At 38.6% G+C, this 22,027-nt stretch overlaps 1 protein-coding gene across 2 annotated transcripts in view; it reads left to right on the top strand.

Moving 5' to 3' along the window:
- The window catches only part of prex1 (phosphatidylinositol-3,4,5-trisphosphate-dependent Rac exchange factor 1), a 223,134-nt gene that overhangs the window by 159,992 nt on the left and 41,115 nt on the right, over positions 1 to 22,027 (top strand). For both annotated transcript variants that reach the window (XM_060836352.1, XM_060836353.1), the window contains exons 20-26: positions 3,227 to 3,363; positions 5,083 to 5,266; positions 7,640 to 7,806; positions 9,914 to 10,075; positions 11,754 to 11,964; positions 18,920 to 19,196; positions 20,272 to 20,478. In XM_060836352.1, the coding sequence (XP_060692335.1) occupies positions 3,227 to 3,363; positions 5,083 to 5,266; positions 7,640 to 7,806; positions 9,914 to 10,075; positions 11,754 to 11,964; positions 18,920 to 19,196; positions 20,272 to 20,478 (1,345 nt within the window). The remainder of the gene's footprint in view (positions 1 to 3,226; positions 3,364 to 5,082; positions 5,267 to 7,639; positions 7,807 to 9,913; positions 10,076 to 11,753; positions 11,965 to 18,919; positions 19,197 to 20,271; positions 20,479 to 22,027) is intronic.

Below are 22,027 nucleotides of genomic sequence, written 5' to 3'. Positions count from 1 at the left end.
TACCCTTTTATCCATTGCGCTTGTTCCATTCTCAAAGAAATATGAATTAATTTGGCAAACACTATCTCATACAAGCAGGTAGAGTCAAAATGGTTTTATATTTGTCTAAATGCCTTGCCACCACATTAGTCATGGGTTTCAGCATTTTCCAAAGACTGACAACTGGCTAATTTGCTCACAATTTCCTGTTTCTTGAGTAGGGGTGTTGCTTTTCTAGTTTACCAATCTCCTTGAATTTTTTCAGAATCTAGGGAATCTATAACCACTGCAGCCACTTCTTTTTTCATCTGTAGATGCTAGGCCATCAGGTTCAAGGACATTTCTGTCTTTGGTTATAATAGTTTTCTTACCATTTTCTCTCCAGTGGTAGTCCTGCTTTAAGTTTCTCCCTTGTTTTCCCCCTTGATTTTCTGCCATTTCTTATGATGCTTTTTGAGTCATCTACAGTGAAGACAAATATGAAATATTTCTACTAAATCCTTGACATTTCTGTGTGATTACATTATCAATTCCCCAGTCTCATCCTCTAAGGAACCAATATTTACCTTGACTATTCTCTCCTTTTTATGTACTTAGAAGACCTTTTGTCATTGTTTAATTATTTGCTAGTTTTTAGGTACTGGTTTCTCATGCTTCATTTTTTAATCATCCTTCACTGATTTCTAACATTGCACTAGTCTGACCAATCACTAATCTTCAAACATTGTATGCCTTTTACAATTTCATACCATTCTTGAGTAACTTATTTAGCCAAGTTGATTTAATTTATCATGTCTTTCTTTTCAGTGGAGTTTAACTTTGTTGATGGTTATGAATGATCCTTAAATGTCTGCTGCTGCCTTTCCACCTTTTCACTATTTTCCTAGTCTAATTGAACCAAATCTGTCTTCATCACTTTGTAGTTGAAGTTTAAGGCATTGATTTCATTCACAAGTTTCTCATCCTCAAATTCTTACCTGGAGAATCCTTGTACATTGAGATAATTAAATCACATTGCCTCAATACACATTATAAAGTTTAAAATAACCTATTCTCCAGTTGTTTCCACCAACGTTTTCTCTGAAGAATGCATCATGAATGCACTCTCGGAAATCATCCTCAACACTACCTTTACCAATTTATAGTGTCCAAGTTATATGGATCCACACTCTTATGAATGACTTCTTTCCCTTGCTTCTCCTTATCACCACTAAAGCTAATTCCACAAATTGATCCTCTCAGCTAGCATCACTTCTCGTTACTGTCTTGATTTGACCCTTTAGTCACAGAAATACTTCACCCCTATTTCCTTCCTATACTTGTGAAATAATTTCACTTGCCATCAGCAACTTACGCTGAAAAAGAAAGCTTCCCAAACTAGTTGTCTATGCTTGTCACTGATCACTTGAGAGGAAACTGAACACTCAAAGGAAACTGGTTGAGGTTTGTATATTGCAACAAATTGTACTATTAGAGTTCCATATACATGATTCTCCAAAATTGTCAGTTTTATGTTACTGGTTTACTGGGTGCTCTTTCTGAAAATTTTGGGAGGTAATCCTGGTCCGATCCTCCAATTTAACCAAAATGAATCATTTGTAAACTAAATCTTTGTGCAATGGATTACAACAGGACATTGCAGAATACTGGATAGGAAAAAGTATTACGTAGTGATTATGGTAAGAGCTATTTATGTGTAAATGCTAGGATTCCCAGAACCATTGACTAAAAACCATATGCTTCAAATCTCTTTTTGCCAAAAAAATGCAAAACTTGTAAACAGCGGGTGCAAAGAGTGACAGAAGATTGTGTACTTCAACATAATTCTTTGACTAAAGCTTTTAATGAGTCTTTGGCTGTGGGTGAGGGGGCTTTCCGGTGTAAAGCAGTCACTTTCAAAGCTCATGTCCTGTCCCTGTAAAAATATTCTGTTCTGGGTTATTACAAAGCATGTGGGTAACCTTACAGAATAGACAATTTATCTTTACCTTATTAAGATTTCACACAAACTCCCAGCAAGTTCAGTCACGATGTCCCATCTTGCTAGAAAATGTGCAGCTGTCAGTCTGCCTATTATCTCTTTTCTCTCCACTTTTCTCACACTCAAAAGTTTAAACATTGCATCTTTATGAATGAATGTCAAGTACTCCAAACAAATTGAGGAAGTGAAAAATGCTGCAGACTGGATCTAATCTTCAAGCATTGTTTATGGGTACTGTGTGAATATGCTATGATTTCACCCTCTTTCTCCACCTAGTGTGTGTGTGAGTACATGCATGTGAAATGTGGGTAAGATTGTGAGAAGATTGACTAGGCTCAAATGTGGTACTGCTCAATGTACAAGGTGACATAAAGAAAAGATTTACTCTCTTCCATTCATTGATTAGTTGACCACAATCTTTTAATTGTGGTACATTTCTGTTTCTATTAAATTTAGCACTTTGTGTATATAATTGAAATGGGTACTTTAAGTGATAACTGCAAAATAATAATGTAAGAAGTCCTTGATGTTCTATAGTACAAAAGATTTCTAGCTGATAATGGGGAATATTCTGTATGGGTAGTGAAGCTTATACAATGCACTTGATGTATTAGACTGTGGACAACTATAATGGATGATGTATTTGGAAGGAAATCTAAAGATGGGAATTCTTTATTTTCAATATTTGTTTAATCTGAGTTATTTTTATGCTTTTCCTTATTCTTCCTTGGGATGTGGGCCTTGCTGGCAAGCCTAGCATTTGTTACCCATCCCTGATATCCCTTAATGGCTGAATGGCTTGTTAGGCCATTCACAGGAAAATTAATAGATAACCACATTGGTATGGTTCTGAAGAGCTGTGCATGCCAGACAAGGTTGATTGCAATGTTCCTTCCTGACAGGACATTAATCAACCAGGTGGGTTTTTACTTCAATTGATAATGATTTCATAGCTACCATTGCTAACTCTAGCTTATAGTTCCAGACTTTATTTGTTGAATTTGCTGTGGTGGGATTTGAACCCATGTTCTCTGAGCATTAGAACACGGATCAGGATTACTTGTGCACAGTATACTGTCATCTCATTGCAAGGATTTTCTATATTCAGTTTGATGGTTGACTGCCCTGGGTAAATGCTAAGAGCTGTAGTTCAGCATTAGCTATCAATTCAGTGCTTTCCAATATCTATTATCAGATTATGCAGCTTTAATTTTGTAGTCTATAAATTAATTGTAAGCAGATACTAAAATTCTGATTATTATGCAGGGTCTGGGGCTGCAGCAGCGGGACTTCTTCCCGGCCAGTGTGTTCTAAAAGTAAACGGGAACAATGTTAGCAAAGAAAACTACACTGAAGTACTTGAACACTTCAGTGCATACAGAAATAATCCACAGCATTTGCTGGTAAGTCACAATTTTATCACACACAGTTGTAGTTTTTTACTCTAACTTAATGTTAATTTTTTTGTCTCATCACTGTATCACCTGAAATAAATAAAGTAATATGATGGACGATTACTTTCTTAAATTCTAAGTCTTCCTGGTGGTATTCCCTCCATAATGTTACTTGATATGGAATTGTAGGATCTTGGCCATTCACAGTGTTAAGTGACTTGCACTACTGCTGCCTTATAGTCAGAAAGTGACATTGTCAAGTAATTCAACCAGGCTGCAGTACTTCTAGTGATTACTAAGGATGAGGTGGCACTGTTGTTATCAGAAGCAACACAGTACCAACAAACCACTCAAATTGGTTGTTAGAGTTTCTAAAGTCTTTGAATACCTAAAGGTTAGAAAAGGTTTATTTAGTTTGTCTTGTCAAGTGGGGAATCATTTGGGTTCCGGGATAGCTAAAGAGCTGTGAGAAACGACAAGTTGAATTTATTCACATGAAATGGTACTGATGTAAAGAATCACCATTAATTCTGCATTTGCTTATTTGTACTTTTATGCTGTTCTGTGTATTAATTTATATAAATGTGAGATTGCAAAAGAACCACAAAGTATGTTATATTTTGTTAGTTATACACAATTGTACATAATGTAATTGAAAGAGAATGTCCTATTGAGCTTCCAGTTATGGGAAATAGTATGTCTTTGTATATTTCTATAGTCGATTTGATAATGAATTTCCTTGTCATGTTCCCTTGTTTCGATTGGACGAGCATGTACACATGAATTGATATGTCAGTGTGTCTGGAACAATAAGTAATATCTTCAATCGGTAGAGCTTAAAGAATATGTGTGAAAATGAAATTATATGATAAAATTGTCACAAATCAATAAAGTAGTTTTGAAATGTAGACACCGTTGTATCATGGCAAGCAGCCTGTGCTCAGCAAGCTCCCATAAAACCAATACAATAATGACCAGTTAATTTCAGTTTTTGTGTCCTGTTGCTTGAGACATAAATATTGGCCAAGGCACCAAAAGTAACTTGCATTGTTCCTTTTCAAAATAATATCATGGGATCCTTTGCATTCACCTGTGCAGGCAGATCTGACCTTGGCATAATGTCGAAAGATGACACAGTGCTGTATTGCATTGGAGTGTCAGCTTGGTTTTCTACTCAAGTTGTGGAGTGAGACTTGAAATGTTTTATAGAGAGCGAACTTATTCAATCCAGCAATCTTTGTTGCAACTGTTTGCATCAGAAAATATTGTAATGTCATTTCACATTGTGGTTGTAATTAGGATGATGCATGAATATTTATACTTGCAATTCTCATGGGTTGCTGCTAAAATGATACCAATATTAGTTGCATGAAATAAAAGTAATATTTTCACCTCTTCCCTTTTCTACCTACCACCACTCCCAAACCAAATCTGTTGTTTAAAATCCCAGGTAATGTACTTTTAATCTTTTATTTCCTCTTGTTTCTTGTATTTGAAACTCTGGTTTGACTACAAACAATTGAATAATCCTAAGTTCTGGTTTCTCTATCAGTTGTGTGAAAAGATTCAACTCTTGCAAACACTAAGAGCATTACCCAGTAAAATAAAATAAGCCAAAACACTAAGTTTCTTCTTTTAAAAGTTAGTTGGCTTGAACAAATTTAAAATGTCTAATTCTAATGAGTAACACAAGAAATCCTAATACTTCTCACTCTCTCATTTCTCAAGAGTACACGTTCAAGTCAGTGGATATATAGGACTGTTGAAGATGTTGATGAGATGATGAAAACAAAAGTCAACACAAATAGTGTTTACAGTATTTCCGATCTGTCAATGAATGACAAATTGTTAGATGTTCCAGCCAATCAAACAAAGCCATGTGATCATATCACTGAGAGCAAGCAGGAGACTGGTATGTTATGATTTAATTACAAATGGAACCTGTTTGCTTAAACCATATTTTTAAACTGAAGTCTTGCATGTGTTCTCTGTTGATTTATTTTTGAAAATATCTAGTGCACAAAGTTTAAAATTTATTTACATTGAACAATCAATGTAGAAGGCTCCAAATAATTTCTGTTCAATTTGCTTTAACCCAAGTAGGTTGAAGGGTTTTCTGGCTCCGGTTAAGCAACTAGCTTCAAACAAATTAGAGTTCCATGTAGACATGGTCATGCCATATGGAGATTTGTGCGTGAAACTTGTGAGCCTTATCAGATCAAAGTTCAGCTGGCAACCATTGATATTTTCTGACCAGTATCTAGGAAATGTACTTCCACCAGAAAAGTGGACTTCATCAGTTTCCTCATTTCCCTCCCCCCATCTTACACCATTTCCAAACTTCCAGCTCAGCACCATCCCCATGACTTGTCCTACCTGCCAATCTTCCTTCCCACCTATCCATTCCACTCTCCTCTCCAACCTATCACCTTCATCCCCAACTCCATCCTACTGTGCTCTTGGCTACTTTCTCCTCAGCCTCGCCCACCTCCCATTTATCTCTCCAACCCCCGATGCTGTCTGCCTATTCCTGATGAAGGGCTTTTGCCCGAAACATCGATTTTCCTGCTCCTCAGATGCTGCCTGACCTGCTGTGCTTTTCCAGCACCCCTCTAATCTTGACTCTGATCTCCAGCATCTGCAGTCCTCACTTTTGCCCTCGGAAGTGTAAACGTATTGTGCACTGATCCATGAAAATTGAACAGGTCAAATACCTTGGTAATGGCTTTCATGTTCTGTCACCCTTCACAGCTACTGTGAAAAGGAAGATAGGATACCACTTCTGTTTTCACTTGTAAGCTGCATATCCTTTCTGTGGGAAACATGGTCATGCAATGCTTGCATGCAATGTCATCTCTCACAGCTAACTGCAATTGGTGCAATATGTAAAATTAGCTGGGAAGGGAGGACTCCTTTTCAGCAGGTTTGGCTGACTGCCAATTTCAAGACTGTATGTAATTTCACAGTCAGCTCTCAGGTGACTGTCATTTCCAGGCCTGGGGGTTGATATTTGGCATCCTTACTATTGATACAGTTCCCTGGACATGTTACTTTGTCATTAGAGAATTATGAAGATAGGGAGAGAGATGGTGACCTCTGTCTTAGTACGGAGTGAAAAATGTTTAAAAGATTTGTTTATTTAATGTAAGGCCATCTATTGGAGCTCTTGGGAGTCGAATCATCTACTTGACTTGCAATTTCCACTCCCATAAAAACCGAGTAATGTGAATGCTGGTGATCTGAAATAAAAACAGGATTCTGGAGAAAGCCAGCAGGTATTTTCCAAAGAAGAGTCATATTGGACTTGAAGGATTAACTGTGTTTTTCTCTTCACAAAGGCTGCAGGATCTGCTGAGTGCTTGCTGTTTTCATTGCAATACCACTGTCAGTTTTGCATCCATACATGTAAAAATATTCATTTTCTAAATAGCCTATTTTCCATCAAAATTCACTGTGTAATTAAAATATCATACAATTTTTTTAACTTCAATAATTGCTGTTCTTGATTTTTCTCTGAAGTTTTAGTGAACTAAAATTATTTTTAGTTATGAAAGTGTGAAATTTCTATGTAATGAGTATGTGGGTGAAGATGGAATTATAGAAAGTGAAGAATTTGTTTTGTGTTTTGCATTTTAGAATGTCCAAGCAATGTTTTCTTTAATTTTTTTTGGTACTAAGTCACTTACAAACTCCTCAGAGCAGTATTTTTTTGAGAATGGGCAATTTACATTTCACAAATTCTATTATGTTCAAAATTTCTCCAGACAAACTGGCTAAGTTGTGAATGGCCTTTTTTATTATATCCAATACATTTGATGCTCGTCCACATCTTAGAGGAAACATTGATCAAAGTTTGTGAGAAGATTTGTAGCTTGGGTGCTCATTGTTGTGGTTTTGTTCGCCAAAACATTGATCCCAAGAATGACACTCGGTTAATTTTTTTACATCTGGTCATTTCTTGTTTCGGAAAATGCCTGAGAGTTAATGCTCCAGGGCAATTAACTTTTTGGATCAGGTTAGGCATCTTTTTTCTTTGATCATTTTAACTCTGTAACAACACAAGGCTGTCTAGATTTGCATTTTAAAAAAATCCACAGTAGCTAGCTTCAAAAACGCGGGCAGTTTGCTCTGCGTAATTCTGTAAATACCTCCCTAAGCTTGAACAAGTTTCCAGTGAGGTAAGGGGAATTACTTGTAAGAAGAGTCAAAATCTGATTGCAGTTTGTAAATCTAACAAGTGAACAATCAAGCTTGTTTCAGGCTGTCAATCATTTAATCTTTGTAGATCTGCAGCCGATCATTGATGGGGTGACCTCTCATGTCAACATGACTGTCGATAATGTGTGTTTAGAGCACGGTGTTATCTATGAGTATGTCAGTACAGTTGGGATAAAATGTCACGTCAAGGAAAAAATGGTGGAGCCTAAGGGATGCTTCAATTTAACTGCAAAGGTATAGATTATTTAATTATATTTAAAGTATGATTTCTCATGCATGTTGTCAGAAATTTTATTTCCATTATCAGAAAACATCATTTTATAAATTGCAACAATGGCTTGTATAATAAAAATAACGTACTAAGGAAGGATTTAAACTTTAGAGCCTCCACTTCAGGTTACTAACTAGAGCTTAACAAATCCAAGTAGGTCTACAAATCAAATTTCAGGGACCATCACCATACTCTCAACACAATGCTGTTTGATTTAACTGATTTAGATTGAATACTAACTACCTCTGACATCCAAAGATTAACTTGGAATTATGAAATCTGAGAGTGGTTCAATTTTAAATTGTTATCAAGACAAGTGATTCTGTCTATAGTTGTGGTGCATTTTACTAAACCACTTAGTATATTTCTTTTAAATTTCTTCAAATTTAACGTCAACATTTGCCATCACTAAGAGTTCATCCATGCTAAGGAAGGCCGAGTGGAAATGAATTAGCCATCTTTTTGGCTGAGGAAGTGGATTCTAGAAGGAATAAGCAAGACAGAAAATTATGTAGCTGAATCATTTTCATAAAGACTTTACTTGGAACCCCAAGCCAGAGAAGGGTGTGGAAATGTGGATGCTATGCTAAAGTGGAGGCAATGTACCCTGTGAAAATGGCACAAAACCTTATTCGCTGCATCAGGGATTCTGGCTGCAATTCTAAGATGAACATCTTTAGGCAGGCAATTACGAATAAAATAGGAGAAGATGTTGGCCTTTTGGCCCGTTGAGCCTTCTCCACTATTCAATATAATTATGGTTGCTCATCAAATCCAGTAATCTATTGCTGCTTTCTCCCCAAGTTCTTTGATAACTTAAGCCCTGCCCTCAACTGCTTTCTGTGGTAGAGAATTTCATAAGCTCCCCACTCTCTAGGTGAAGAAACTTCTTTTCATCTCAATCCTATGTTGCCAGTCTCCATCCCTAAATTGTAATTCCTGGTTCTGGACTCTCCAACATCCTTCTTTTGTTTGTCCTATCTAGTCCTGTCACAATTTTATAGATTTTTAGAGATTGCCCCCTCATTCTTAACTCCGACGAATATAGTCTGAACTACTCCAGTCTCCCTTCATACATCAGTCCTGCCATCCCAGGAATCAGTCTGGCAGACATACACTACACTCATTTTATTAAAAATTACAATTAAAGATATTATCTGTATGTACAGAGCATTGATGAATTATTCTGTTTCTGTCATGAAGGGAGTCTGAATAGTAGCAGTGTTGTTCCTTAATTATTGATGTAATTTCATTGAGCTACTCTTTGTTATTGCCTAAATCAAAGATCTTTCCACCTCTGATTTCTGAACCAGGATCCAGCCCTCAACCCCCATCCCCAAATTCCACAAATCCCTTTCCCACTTTTTAATTCAGCTTCTCTCAAGCTATTGCACCGCAGCTGCTGATGCAAAACCTAGCAGGAGGCTGGAAGAGCACAGCAAGTGAGGGAGCATCAGGAGGTGGAGAAATTGACATTTCGGGTATAACCTTTCTTCAGGAAACACACTGGAGAAGGATTATACCCAAGACATGGACTTCTCCACCTCCTAATGATGCCTGGCTTGCTGTGTTCTTCGAGCCTTCTGCTTGCCTACTTTGGATTCCAGAAGTTGCAGGTTTTTTTTTTGTTTCTGATACAAAACCATAAGCAAAGATACTTCATTGCATGAGGCCCAACCTTTACAAGATAACGGCAGTAACATTGCAGACACCAGGTTGTTATCAAATCTCCTGAAACATGTCCAACAAACATTGGCAACCCTCCTGGAATTTAGTATCACTAGCTTTTAGCTTGTGGTTTCCTTGTGTGAGGAAATGGATGAGTTTGATGGTCTTGCCAGATTGTTTTGTATTTGATGCAATTGCATATATCCCATTGCTTTCATGTTTTGCCAGCCTAAATTATATTCCTGCTGACTGAGGTAGCTTTGATTGATAAGTAGGGAAATCCCATTTATTTATTGGCAAAGAAGAACTCTACTATGTGTCATGTTTATAATGAAAACATATTCAAGAGCTTTATTTCATTGTTTGAAATACCACCTTAACTGACGCTACTTATTTTGCTAGATTTTGGAAGCTTTAGCAGCAGATGACCGTCAGTTTGTAAAGAACTGCAGAGGACTGATATCGTCCAGAAATTCTCTCATCTTTAAGCCTCAATTGGAATTCAGCCATCTATGTGAGACCAAGCTTGATACCATTGGCCAGAGAATTTCCAACTATTTGAAGGTAGATATGACAAATTTGTTTGCTAAGTTATAGAATCTGAGCTGTAACATCTGAATAGTTGAAGTAGCACTTTCTGTAGGATTCTGTAATGGTATACTCTTATCATTGTTCAGTGTGGTTAAATAACTTTTTGTATTCGTTCAGATTTTTCTTTAGTTTTCTTAGAGTTATTTTTGACTTTGGTTGGAAGTGTGTTTGTTAACTTCTTTACAGTACTGATGCCTGGAGTTGAACTTGCCGATTTACAGCCGAGCAAATTTCTCATTCACTCTGAAAATTAAAAAGCTACACATTTATTGTAACACGACTTCTGTTTTCATTAAGTGAGGCTGCAAGATTTTCACCAATATTTGAGAGATTCCATTCTAATAGTGAGAGAAATGTTGCAATATGTTGAGATAAGAATTAGAATTAGGTTTTATTGTTGCATATACTCAAGTAAAGGGATACAGGAGTATAGGGAAACGTTTACAATGTCACCATTCACGCCGCCACTTTAGGTACAAGGGATCTAGGTATAAAATCTGAGGTAAAAAGGAGAAAAATAAAGACCTAAATTAAAAGTTCAACATTACAGTTCTTGTCAGTATAAAGTAGAGAATAAGAATTAAAGTTAAAAGTTCCAAATTACAAAGGTCCTTCTTTAGCCATGGTCCTGCAGATGTTCCATTCTCTGATTTCCCTGCAAGGGCTCCATCTCTCCCCTGCTCTGGTCTCCATCTCTCCCCTGCACTGGGCTCCATCTGTCAATCCCCGGGCCTCCATGCTGCCCTCTCGTTGCCAATCACCAGCTGCCTTGCCACAAACCGCCAGAGTTCCACCTGGTGCCACCCCAGGCTCTGAGCTGTTTCTGCGAAACCGCCGACCTCCAGAGTTCTAACCAAGCACGTCAACTAGTTCATGGCTGACCACCCCATTCCCAGCTGTGGCCCTGCAGTTGCTGCTGCCTCTGCTTCCACAACTGAGCTCCTTCCAGAAGAAAGTGAAGAAAAAGAAAAACAAAAGAAAATAGTGAGAAAATAAGAAAGAAAAGCATTTGGAGGAAATGAGGTCTGGTTCAGGAGCCCTATTCTCCTGTCCTATTGGAATAAGAAAAGTCTTTTGGTTGCCAACTGTAATGGCATTGTAAAAGCACTTTCAAAGTTAGCTGGGAAAATCTTCATAAATTCTTTAAAAAATACTGTTGCACAAGAGCAGTGGAATCTCTGTCACCAGTTAAATAAACTACATACTGCTGTATCCACTTAGTATCTAAAATATGATTTTCCATGCTTTCATTTTATGGAAGAAGATTGATTCAAAAATAACCTCTTTTATCAGACATAGCAGTAGAAGCAGATGCATTTTTTAAAATTAATTTTGAAAAATATTTGAAAAAACATGAAAGGTTTTGGGCAATGACCCAGGAATGGAATTTAGTGTCTCGGTCTTTGAAAGAGCTAGCGCAGGCATTGCAGCTGAATGGTTAATCCCAGAAAACAACAAGTACATCAACAAAGTCCATTCTGAACCGAAGGGAACTAAATTCATCATCATCAAAGTGCTGTCTGTACATACTCCCTGGCACCTTAAGATGTGCATACTGGTTATCTTTTGTTTAAATCTTTGATGTAGAATCATATAGAGAATGTTCACAATGGTACCTTTTATTAAATTTGTTCTCTGTGGTTGTGTTTAGTTTGCCCAAGAGTTGAAAAATAAAGCATGGCCCTCCTTCAAGCAAACTTCAACCAGTTTACACCCATTAAACAGCACTGACTTCTGTCCAAGCAACTGTCATATTAATATCATTGAAGTATCCTGTCCAAAAAATACTACCTCTCTGGGAAGATCTTTCAGTATACGATTTGGTCGAAAAAATTCTTTCCTCGGCCTGGAACAAGATCAAGGTAATAGAAAATTATTATCTGAAAATTTCAGTTTATTTACTTCATGATTATAATGCAATAAATTCCTGTTGAATGAATTGAATAAAGAGAAAGTGAGGATTGCAGATGGTGGAGATCAGAGAGTGGTGCTGGAAAAGCATAGCAGGTCAGGCAGCAGCCGAGGAGAAGGAGAATCGACGTTTTGGGCATAGGCCCTTAATCAGGAATGAGACTTGTCAGCCGGAGGGCTGGGAGATAAATGGGAGGGAGGTGGGATTGGGGAAAGGTTGCTGGGAATGCAATAGGTAGATGAAGGTTTGCGGAGAGGTTGATAGGTTGGAGAGGATAGATGGGAAAGATGATGGACAAGTCAAGAGGGGTATGCTGAGTTGGAGGCGTGGGACTGGGATAAGGTGGGAGAAGGGGAAATGAGGAAACTGGTGAAATCCACATTAATCCCGCGTGGTTGCAGAGGAAGATGCGGGGATCTTCCTCCAGGCATCGGGTGGTTAGTGTTTGGCGAAAGAGGAGGCCCAGGACCTGCATGTCCTTAGTGGAGTGGGAGGGGGAATTGGTGTTCATCCACGGGGCGGTGGGGTTGGTTGGTGCATGTTCTCTGAAACCATCTGCAAATTGGCATCCTGTCTCCCCGATATAGAGGAGACCACATCAGGTGCACCGGATACAGGAAATGACATTAGTGGAAGTAAAGGTCAATTCTGTCGGATGTGGAAAGGATCCTTTTGGGCCTTGGACAGAGGTGGGGGGGAAGTGTGGGCACAGGTTTTGCACTTCCTGCAGTGGCAGGGGAGGGTGCCGGGAGTGGAGTGTGGGCTAGAGGGAGTTGTGGAGGGAATGGTCTCTCCAGAACGCTGATAGGAATGGGAAGGGGAATATATTCCTAGTGGTGGGGTCTGTTTGAAGGTGGCGGAAGTGGCAGAGGATGATGCAATGTATATGGAGCTTGGTGGGGTGGAAGGTTCTGTCCTTGTGGCATTGGGAGAGATAGGGTTCAAGGGCGAAGGTGTGGGAAGTAGAGGAGATGTGCTGGAGGGTATCATCGACCAAGTGGGAGGGGAAATTGTGGCCTTTGAAGAAGGAGGCCATCTGGGATTTTCTAGGATGGAATTGGTTATCCTGGGAACAGATGAGGAGGAGGAATTGGGAATAAGGAATGGTGTTTTTACAGATAGCGTGGGAGGAGGTGTAGAGCAGGTAGTTGTGGGAGTCTATGGGTTTGTAGTAGATGTCTATGGTTAGTCACTTGCTGGAGATGGAGAGGTCCAGGTGATTTTGAGGTCAGGGTGAAAGGTGTTAGTGAGTTTGATGAACTGATCAACCACCTCATGGGAGCATGAGGTAGCGCCGATTATAGTCATCGATGTAGCGGAAGAAAGGTTGGGGGATGGTGCCAGTGTAGCTGTGGAAGATGGACTGTTCCATGTACCCAACAGAGGCAGGCATAGCTGGGGGTGCATGTGGGTGTCCCTGGTAACACCTTTGGTTTGGGGGACGTGGGAAGATTGGATGGAGAATTTAAGGGTGAGGACCAGTTTAACCAATCGGTTGAGAGTGTCAGTGGATCCACCTGCAACCACACAGGATTAATGAGGATTTCACCAGTTTCCTCTTTCCCCTCCCCACCTTAAACCCAGTCCCAAGCTTCCAACTTGGCACCGCCCTCTTAAATGTCCATTGTCTTTCCCATCTATTTGCTCCACCCTCCTCTCCAGCCTATCATCTTCTACTCCACCTTCATGTATCTATTACATTCCAAACTACCTGGCAGCATCCGAGGATCAGGAGCATTGATGTTTCGACTATGAGCTGTTCATCAGGAATGAGGGGGTGTCCCAAGGTGGCTGAGATATAAATGGGACGGGGCATGGTGGGTGAGCGGAAAGTAGCTGGGAGTGTGATAGGTAGATGAACGTGGGGGGAGGGGATGGTGGTAGTGATAGGTCAGAGGGGAGGGCATGCAAGTCCTGGGCCATCTCCATAGCCAAACTCGAGCCACCTGATGCATGGAGGAAGAACACCTCATCTTCTGCCTTGAAACCCTCCAACCACATGGGATCAATGTCGATTTCACCAGTTTCTTCATTTCCTGTCCCCCCCACCCTATTCCAGAAACAAACTTTCAACTCAGCACTGCCTTCTTGAACTGTCCTACTTATCCATCTTCCTTCCCACTTATCCGCTCCACCATCATCTCCAATCTGTCACCATCACCCTTCACCTTCATCCACCTATCATATTCCCAGCTACCTACCTTCCCCCCCCCCCACCAGACCCAACACCCCACCCCATGTACCTCTCATCCCTCACCTTGGACCAGCCCCTCATTCCTCATGAAGAGTTCATGCTCAAAACATCAACTCTCCTGCTCCTCACATGCTGCCTGACCAGCTGTGCTTTACCAGCAACGCACCTTTTCAACTCTGATCTCCAGCATCTGCAGTCCTGTTTTCTCCTACATAAAATTAGATGTTGAGAACAGAATTGTTGAAAATATTGAATCGGCCAAATAACATCTAGAAGAAAAAAGAGATTTTATTTTGATGACCTTTCAACAGAACTGAATGAATTTAGGTATGTGTCAGATTTACAACAATTGCCTAAGGTAGCAAACGAGGAAGTAACAGCATATGATGGCAGAAATCACCAGGGCAAGATGGATTGCCCTCTCGGATGTTCGAGGAAGCCAGGGATGAAATAGTAGGTACTCTGAGGGATATTCTTCAAATATCTCTAAATGCAAGCGAAGTGATAGAGGACTGGAAGAATACAAATGTGGTCCCTTTGTTTAAAAAGGGTACAAAGGAAATTGGGAAACAATGTAGGTCGGATAGCCTTATTTCAATTGTGGGCAAATTGTTCGAATCAAATCTGATTCTGAGAGATCAGATAAACTGTTACTTAGATGGATTCATCAGTCTTGTCAGTATGGCTTTTAATGTAAGGTCATGCCTAACAAATTTGATTAAATTATTTGAGGAAGTGTCAAGGACGATTGATGAGAGTAATGCAATGGATGTTGTCTGCAGAGATTTTAGTAAGGCATTTGATGAGATCCCACATAGCAGACTGATCAAAAAAATAAAAGCCCATGGGATAGAGGTAATGTGTCAGATTGGATCCAAAGTTGGCATAGCAACAGGATCAAAATGTTCGATGGCTACGTCTGTGAATAGAAAGCTGTTTCAAGTGGTGCTCTGCAGGGTCAGTGTTGGGACCCCTGCTGTTTGTGTTATACATTGACGATTTGGACCTGAACATGGCGGGCACAGTTGGGAAGTTTGCAGAAACAAGAATTGGCCCTGTACTCGATAGTGGAGAAGAGAGCTGTAAGCTCTGAAATGATATAATTATGAGTGTTGGTGGAGTGGGTAGGAAAGTGGCAGATAGTGTTCAACTCTGATAAGTGTGAGGTAATGCATTTAGGGAGATCAAACAGTAAAAGGGAATACACAATAAACAGGAAAGTACTGGGAGGGTTAGATGAATTGAGAGATCTTGGCATGCAAATGCATAGATCTGTAATGTTAGCGGTACAGATGTTGTAAGGGAGGCATATGGAATGCTGTCCTTCATTGGAAGAGGTATAGAGGCAGACATCAGTGAGGCCACAACTGGAATATTGTATGCAATTCTGGTCACCATATTACAGGAAGGAAGTGATTGCTCTAGAGAGAGAGTGCAGAGAAGATTTATCAGAATGTTACTGGGGCTGGAGAATTGTACCTACGAGGAGAGATTGAAGAGATTGAGGTTGTTTTGCTTGGAACAGAGAAGGTTGAGGGGTGACATGATTTCAGGTATATCAGATCATGAGGGGGAGAGATAAACAGGAGGAACCTGTTTATCTTAGCAGTAAGTTCAAAAACCATAGATTCATAGATTTAAGCCAACTGTCAGAAAGATTAGAGAGGATGAGAGGAAAGACCTTTTCATGTAGAGGGTGGTGAGTGTTTGAAACTCATTGCCTGAGATGGTGGTGGAGACTGTGACCCTGAGTGCTTTTAAGAAGTACCTGGATCTACACCTTCATTGCTGTCAACTGCAGGGCTATGGGCCATGTGCAGGAAAATGGGATTAGAAAGGACATCTTTGGGTCAGCATGAGCAAGACAGACTGAATGGTCCCTTTCTGTGCTGTATCATTTATTTAATGTTTTATTGTCAGTATCTGATGTCTACAGGAAATGAGAGCAATGGTAGTGACCTGACCTTATTGCACTGTTATCAGAAGGTTGTAAAACATTGAGTCAAAATACGATGTGCTGTTCCGTGAGCTTTATTGAAACCGGTTGAGACCAGAATGGGGTGGGCAATCAAAATGGCACATGACTGGTAGCTGTGAATCACCTTGTGGAATGACTAGAGATGTACAATAATACAGTTCTCTTGCTTGTGTTTTATCTTCTCAATGTAGATGCGACTGCATTATGAGTAGGAAATATTTTATCCAAAATCAAAAACATAAAAGTAAATCACTGTTTTCCTTGGAGGTGATAAAAATGTGATATATTATGAGCGATTTTATATCTGAAATTGGTAGATTTTTTGCTAGATACAAATGTGGATTGATGTAGAGCCAAAGTAATGAGTAGAGTTAAAATACAGATCAGCCATGATATAATGAAAGGTGGGAAATCAGCTTCCTGAAGAAGGGCTTATGCCCGAAATATCGAATCTCCTGTTCCTTGGATGCTGCCTGACCTGCTGCGCTTTTCCAGCAACACATTTTCAGCGCAGGTAATGAATGATGGACCAGGCTCACAATTCAATAGTCTACTTCTCCTTGGTTATGTTTATGGTATTATAATTGGACCTTCAGCTTGTAGGTTACAAACTTCCAACAGAAGGTAAGCTTTATATTGCAGCGAAACTGTATGCTTAATTGTTGAATAAATCTTGATGAATGGGGAAAAATTAGTCATCTTCAGCTTGTTAATTGTCCATGTGTTAGAAATGGAAATGGACTTGGAAACACTTCTTGGAAATGGAAGATAGGTTTTTTTTAAAGATCAAATTTTATGGAAAAAATGATTTCAAGTAAATCTTTGTCAGAGGAAAATATGATCTTTTTGAGTTTTTTTCTTTTTACTGGCAACTTTTATTGAACATGATCTTGAATAATAGCTCAAAGCCAAATCATGTGCATTAACATCATTAAACTTAGACATGTTATTAAACATTGATATGATTAGATGCTGTTTTTCTTTCAGAAGCATTTCCCTGTTCTTGCAACCTGGAGTTAATTATCAAAAGTTAAAAATTTAATGATTCTGAACAGAACCAGCCTGTCCAGGCATAAATGTATTGTTATTGTCGATGTCAGACAATTAATTGGGCCAGTTCTGGTTAGAGGTGCAAGAAATTCAAACATATCCATCAGTTAAGAGACCTGCAGTTAGGGTTCTGGTTGTTGGTTCCAGCTGTTACATTTTTTGTTGGAGGGAAAACACAGAAGTTCTGATGGCAAATTCACAAAACCTTGTAAACATACTTGGACTACCCACTAGCTTGCTACTTGTTCCCTTCATGCCTTCTCGTATTTTGTAAACCTCTATATGGTCACCCCTCAGCCTCTGATGCTTCAGGGAAGACAGCCCTAGCCTGTTCAGCGTTTCCCTGTAGCTCAAATCCTCCAACCCTGGCAACATCCTTGTAAGTCTTTTCTGAACCCTTTCAAGCTTCACAGCATCTTTCCAATAGGAAGGAGACCAGAATTGCATGTTACAATATTCACATATTGTTGGTTTATACAGTAGAATTAGATGCAAAAAGCATTGAATTTCATCACACCACATATTTTGCATGTGAGAATTTCATGGCTGTACCTATCAAAATTTGGTGTTGTGTCCACTGTGGGGATCTGTGGTATTGATGAACAGATCATTCTTCAATCAATATGGTTGAAGAATCTTCACAGGCTGTGAAGCACGAGGCAAAAAAAATCAGTTGCATTTAAATCACAGAACAAGAAGAATAATCAAGATGTGCGTTATTAATTATTTAGCATCAAGTTAAAAAGAAGCAATTGAAAATTATGCAACATTAATTTCCTGAGAGGATAAGACTTCATACTTGTTCAAAAGACAATTAAAGCTAGAGGTGTTGTATACAGTTTCTTATTTGTAAAGGTAAAATCTCATGTTCTGAATACATACGCCCTTACCTTTTCATCTGCTCTTAGAACATGATTAGTCGACAATTGCCACTAAAGTTATCTCATTACAGTGATTTCTGAATAGGTTCCATTGGCAACAGCTCAACCAGCTGAACATCGCTGATTCCAACTTTTGCTATCCCACATTTACCTATGTGCTAACAGATATCAGAATTTCAGTTTTACCCTGTCATAACATGAGCAGGATTGGTATTGTTAGCACAGCAAACTTTGGGCAACTGAAAAGAATGTTGAGAATATTCTGTGCAACCAGTTAGCGTACTTGACATTATATAAAAGTTACTTTCAGGCATCATTTACTTTACACTGTATCCTGTTGCTCGAGGCTGAAGTTCTTTATTATTGTTGGACTCAGTCTGCACTCGTGTTCTGAATTTACACTTATTTCCTTTCCCCACCTGCAGCTAGATTCTGTGCTTCATTGAGCTGCATCTTTCTGCTTGTTACTGAAGCTTTATGTGATTGTAGATGATTTTAACCATCAGAACTGGGATTTGAAATGTATTCCTCAGATTGATGGATCAATGTTTTCGACTGGGTGATCGACATAGCTCAAAATTTACATATTGTTCATTGCTGTTCTTGATCCTAAGTATGTGTAATTTCCAACAACAATAACAAATTGCTGAAAAGTCTCAGCAGGTCTGGCAGAATCTGTGGAGAGAAATCAGAGTTAACATTTTGGGTCTGGTGATCCTCCTTTAGGATGAATATTCAATGGTGCTTTTATTGCTGGTGAAATAGCGGAATGAATATCACTGAAATTTGTTTTTGTATGCAGGAATTATAAATCCTATGAACTACACTCGGCACAGCATCACCACTTTGGCAGCACCCCAATGGAAGTGTTTAATAGTTGAGGAGGGAGAAGGCGACCAACAGCTGGATCCAGAGGAGTTGGTAAATCAGCAGAATGGAGAAGTGGCTCAAGAAAGTGGAGGCCTGAGTTTTCTATTAAAGCAGGAAGATCTGGAGATTCAAGACACTTTCTTCCAGCTTTTTATTAAACTGGAGAATTCTTTAAAAGAAATGAAGCAATATGTAATGCAAATAAAGGTGTAAGTAATAGTGAATCTGAATTGAATGTTAATCATTGCTCATTCTGCAAAACTGAGCTTTTTTTTATTGGCATTGTAGCAATTGAGTTCATGCTTGCTTTTGAATGACCTGATAGTTATTGAATGATTTTGCTGCACCAATGGTTTTTGAGATTTGCATGACTTTTTTTTTAAACCTCCATTTCTTTGACCCACTGACCCTCCTACTCAAAATGAAAGTAGTTTTATTTTTCAACTAGTAAACCTCATCTCTCCTATTATTCTGCACCTGCTAACTTCTTCAGAACTGTTCGAATGTGCATGGTGAATCCTGTGCTAACTTGTCTTTCTGATTTCTTTTATGCACAACCTGCATTGAAATTTTCCTTTCTTTTAGTTTTCTATGTTGTGGCATTTGAAAATTAGCACTTGTTTCGCTGCTGGGTGAAATAATGTAACAATGGGGATCAGTTCTGAGTATTTTGTCTGATTGATCCATGCAGCTTTAACTAACTTGAGCAAATGGGTAACTATAAATCTAATTTTTCATAACAATTCAGAAATTTCATGTTAAACTCATCATATATTAATCTGCAGAAATGAACAGTGAAAGAAATTGATCATTTTCTTCTATTGTGTACTTTTGTTACCATTCCTGTGGAGTTGCTTTTGGACATCATGCTTCTAAAAATTACTTTTTGGCTAGCACAATAGGATCTCTGACATAGTTAACAAGATACTAAACTTAGAAAGGATAAAGTTCGATTAAGCTCCAAATTCTGATTTCTGAACTTGGTCCATCAAGAACCTGTAATGTTCTATTTGTAGGGTATGCATCAACTGATGAATGAGTAATATTTTACAATTACTAAATTAAGGTTTAACTGTCACGTGAATCAATTTTTCTTGTATTGAATTACAGTTTTTGCCTGTAAGTCGTGAGACACGTGTCACTAAATGCAAGAAGTGGTGCCCAATCCAACTGAAATGCAAGCTGTTTTTTTCCAGGTGGTTTGACCAAGAAAGGGAAAATTATTCCCATGTGTATAGCATTTATTGTCGATTAGACTGTAATATTGTCTCTGTTTGTCTCCAGCCTGCTGTCCTCAATAACTGAGCCTGCCCAGTCTGAGACTTCAGAGCACAGTTCATCAGACCTCACACTTCCCCCATCTGTTCTGATGGAAGAAAATGATATTGACAAAGCTGAACACTGTGGAACGAAGAGAGTCTGCTTTGTGGTGAATGAGGAAGAGCAGGATGACTCTGGACACGATACAACAAGTTATAGGGATTCCTACAGGTACAGATATCTGCTAGCAGCCAAACATTGTGCGTTCTTTTAATGATTAATTTATTTGAACAAATATTATAAGTTCATAGTTTAAGCACAGAACTTTACAGCACAGATGTAAGGTTTGTAAGCTTGTACTAGGTTTTTATCTTCACCTTAGCCACCTTGCGGCATTTCTTTTTCCGGCTTGCTCACTGCACCATTCAATATTCGTTCTTGAAATTGTGCCATGAACCATTCCCTGGCTGGCTGAATTTCTGATAGGATTCTATTGATCAGGTTTTGTTCAGCAATTTTTCTGTAAGATTTAATCTTGAGTGATTATAGAACAATTAATCTGTAGGGAAATTTTCTGTGTCTCAGATTCTGGCCTCATCCCAATTATGCACTCTATTTATCCAATGTAAACTTACTTTGTGGGAAATCACTGATCAAGCTAGTAAACTATTTCTGCATAATAACCATAAGGACACTAACTTTCGATATAGCTGACAAGATTATTTCAAAAGTTTTTTTTTAATGAGTTATTCACTCATGAAATAATTGCTGTCTAAACAGTTGTCTATACCTTTACATTGATAAATTAATTTGGATGTGGAATAACTTGTACTATCAGATCAATTGTATCTTTGAAATACAAGAAGATTGATTCATAACTTTCATCCAGCTTGATTCAGCTCTGTCATGCCTGGTGTGTTGCAGTATTGTGAATGTTTCACATTAAGCACATCTTACTGCAATATTTATTATCATTTCTGGTTTCTGTAATTTCTATAATTCTGATTTCTAATAATTTATTATGTAAAGGTTAAAACCCATGTTCCAACTTTCCTAGTATTTCTTCTGTTCTTGGATATTTTGCAAACCTTTTCTCCTCCTCCCCTTGCCCACTACTGTCCCCAGTTGAAATTGAATGTATTTCTATTAGTTTGAGGCTGTTGAGTCATAGATTTATTGCACCCAGTGTACATGCTTGCTTGTTATTTTTCCTTTTTTGATTTGGAGAAATATAAAATTGTGCATCAAAGAAAAGACAAAAGATAAGCAAATTTCGTGATGCCCTGCTTACAACCCCTGCCACCCTACCCATTCATACTTTAGCAGTTAGCATGAGGTGCAAATAACCAAGTTGCTCAAACTTAAACCATGGAATTATGTGTCCTGGATGTTTTGAAATCCTTGCTTGCATGCCAACTATGAATTAAGCAATTTCATCTGCCATTTCTAATTTTTAAAGTTAAAACTGTTAAATAAGGTCAGGAATATTATAAGCGGCATTATTTATGTGGCCAATAAACATTTAAAGCAAGAGTGAAGCATGAAATAGTCATTCTAAATTTGTCCTTTAAAAAATGCAGACACTACAAGTTAAATTAATCAATTGCTCCATTGTGGACTGATTTGAAACAGATTTACTTCTTACAACTTCTTCATGCTTCTTGTAGGCTTGAAATACCAGCTGTTTGAAAGCATTTTTTCCACCAGTCTGTGAACAATTTTCTCACGAGTTCAGTTCCAAACGTTGAAACCTTTTTTTTGGCTGTTTGAAATATTTGGC

The sequence above is a fragment of the Hemiscyllium ocellatum genome, chromosome 15 (genome assembly GCF_020745735.1).
Source record: "Hemiscyllium ocellatum isolate sHemOce1 chromosome 15, sHemOce1.pat.X.cur, whole genome shotgun sequence".
Classification (NCBI taxonomy): Eukaryota; Metazoa; Chordata; class Chondrichthyes; order Orectolobiformes; family Hemiscylliidae; genus Hemiscyllium; species Hemiscyllium ocellatum.
Note: the sequence above shows the minus strand (reverse complement) of the source record. Positions and strands in the feature narration are given on the sequence as shown.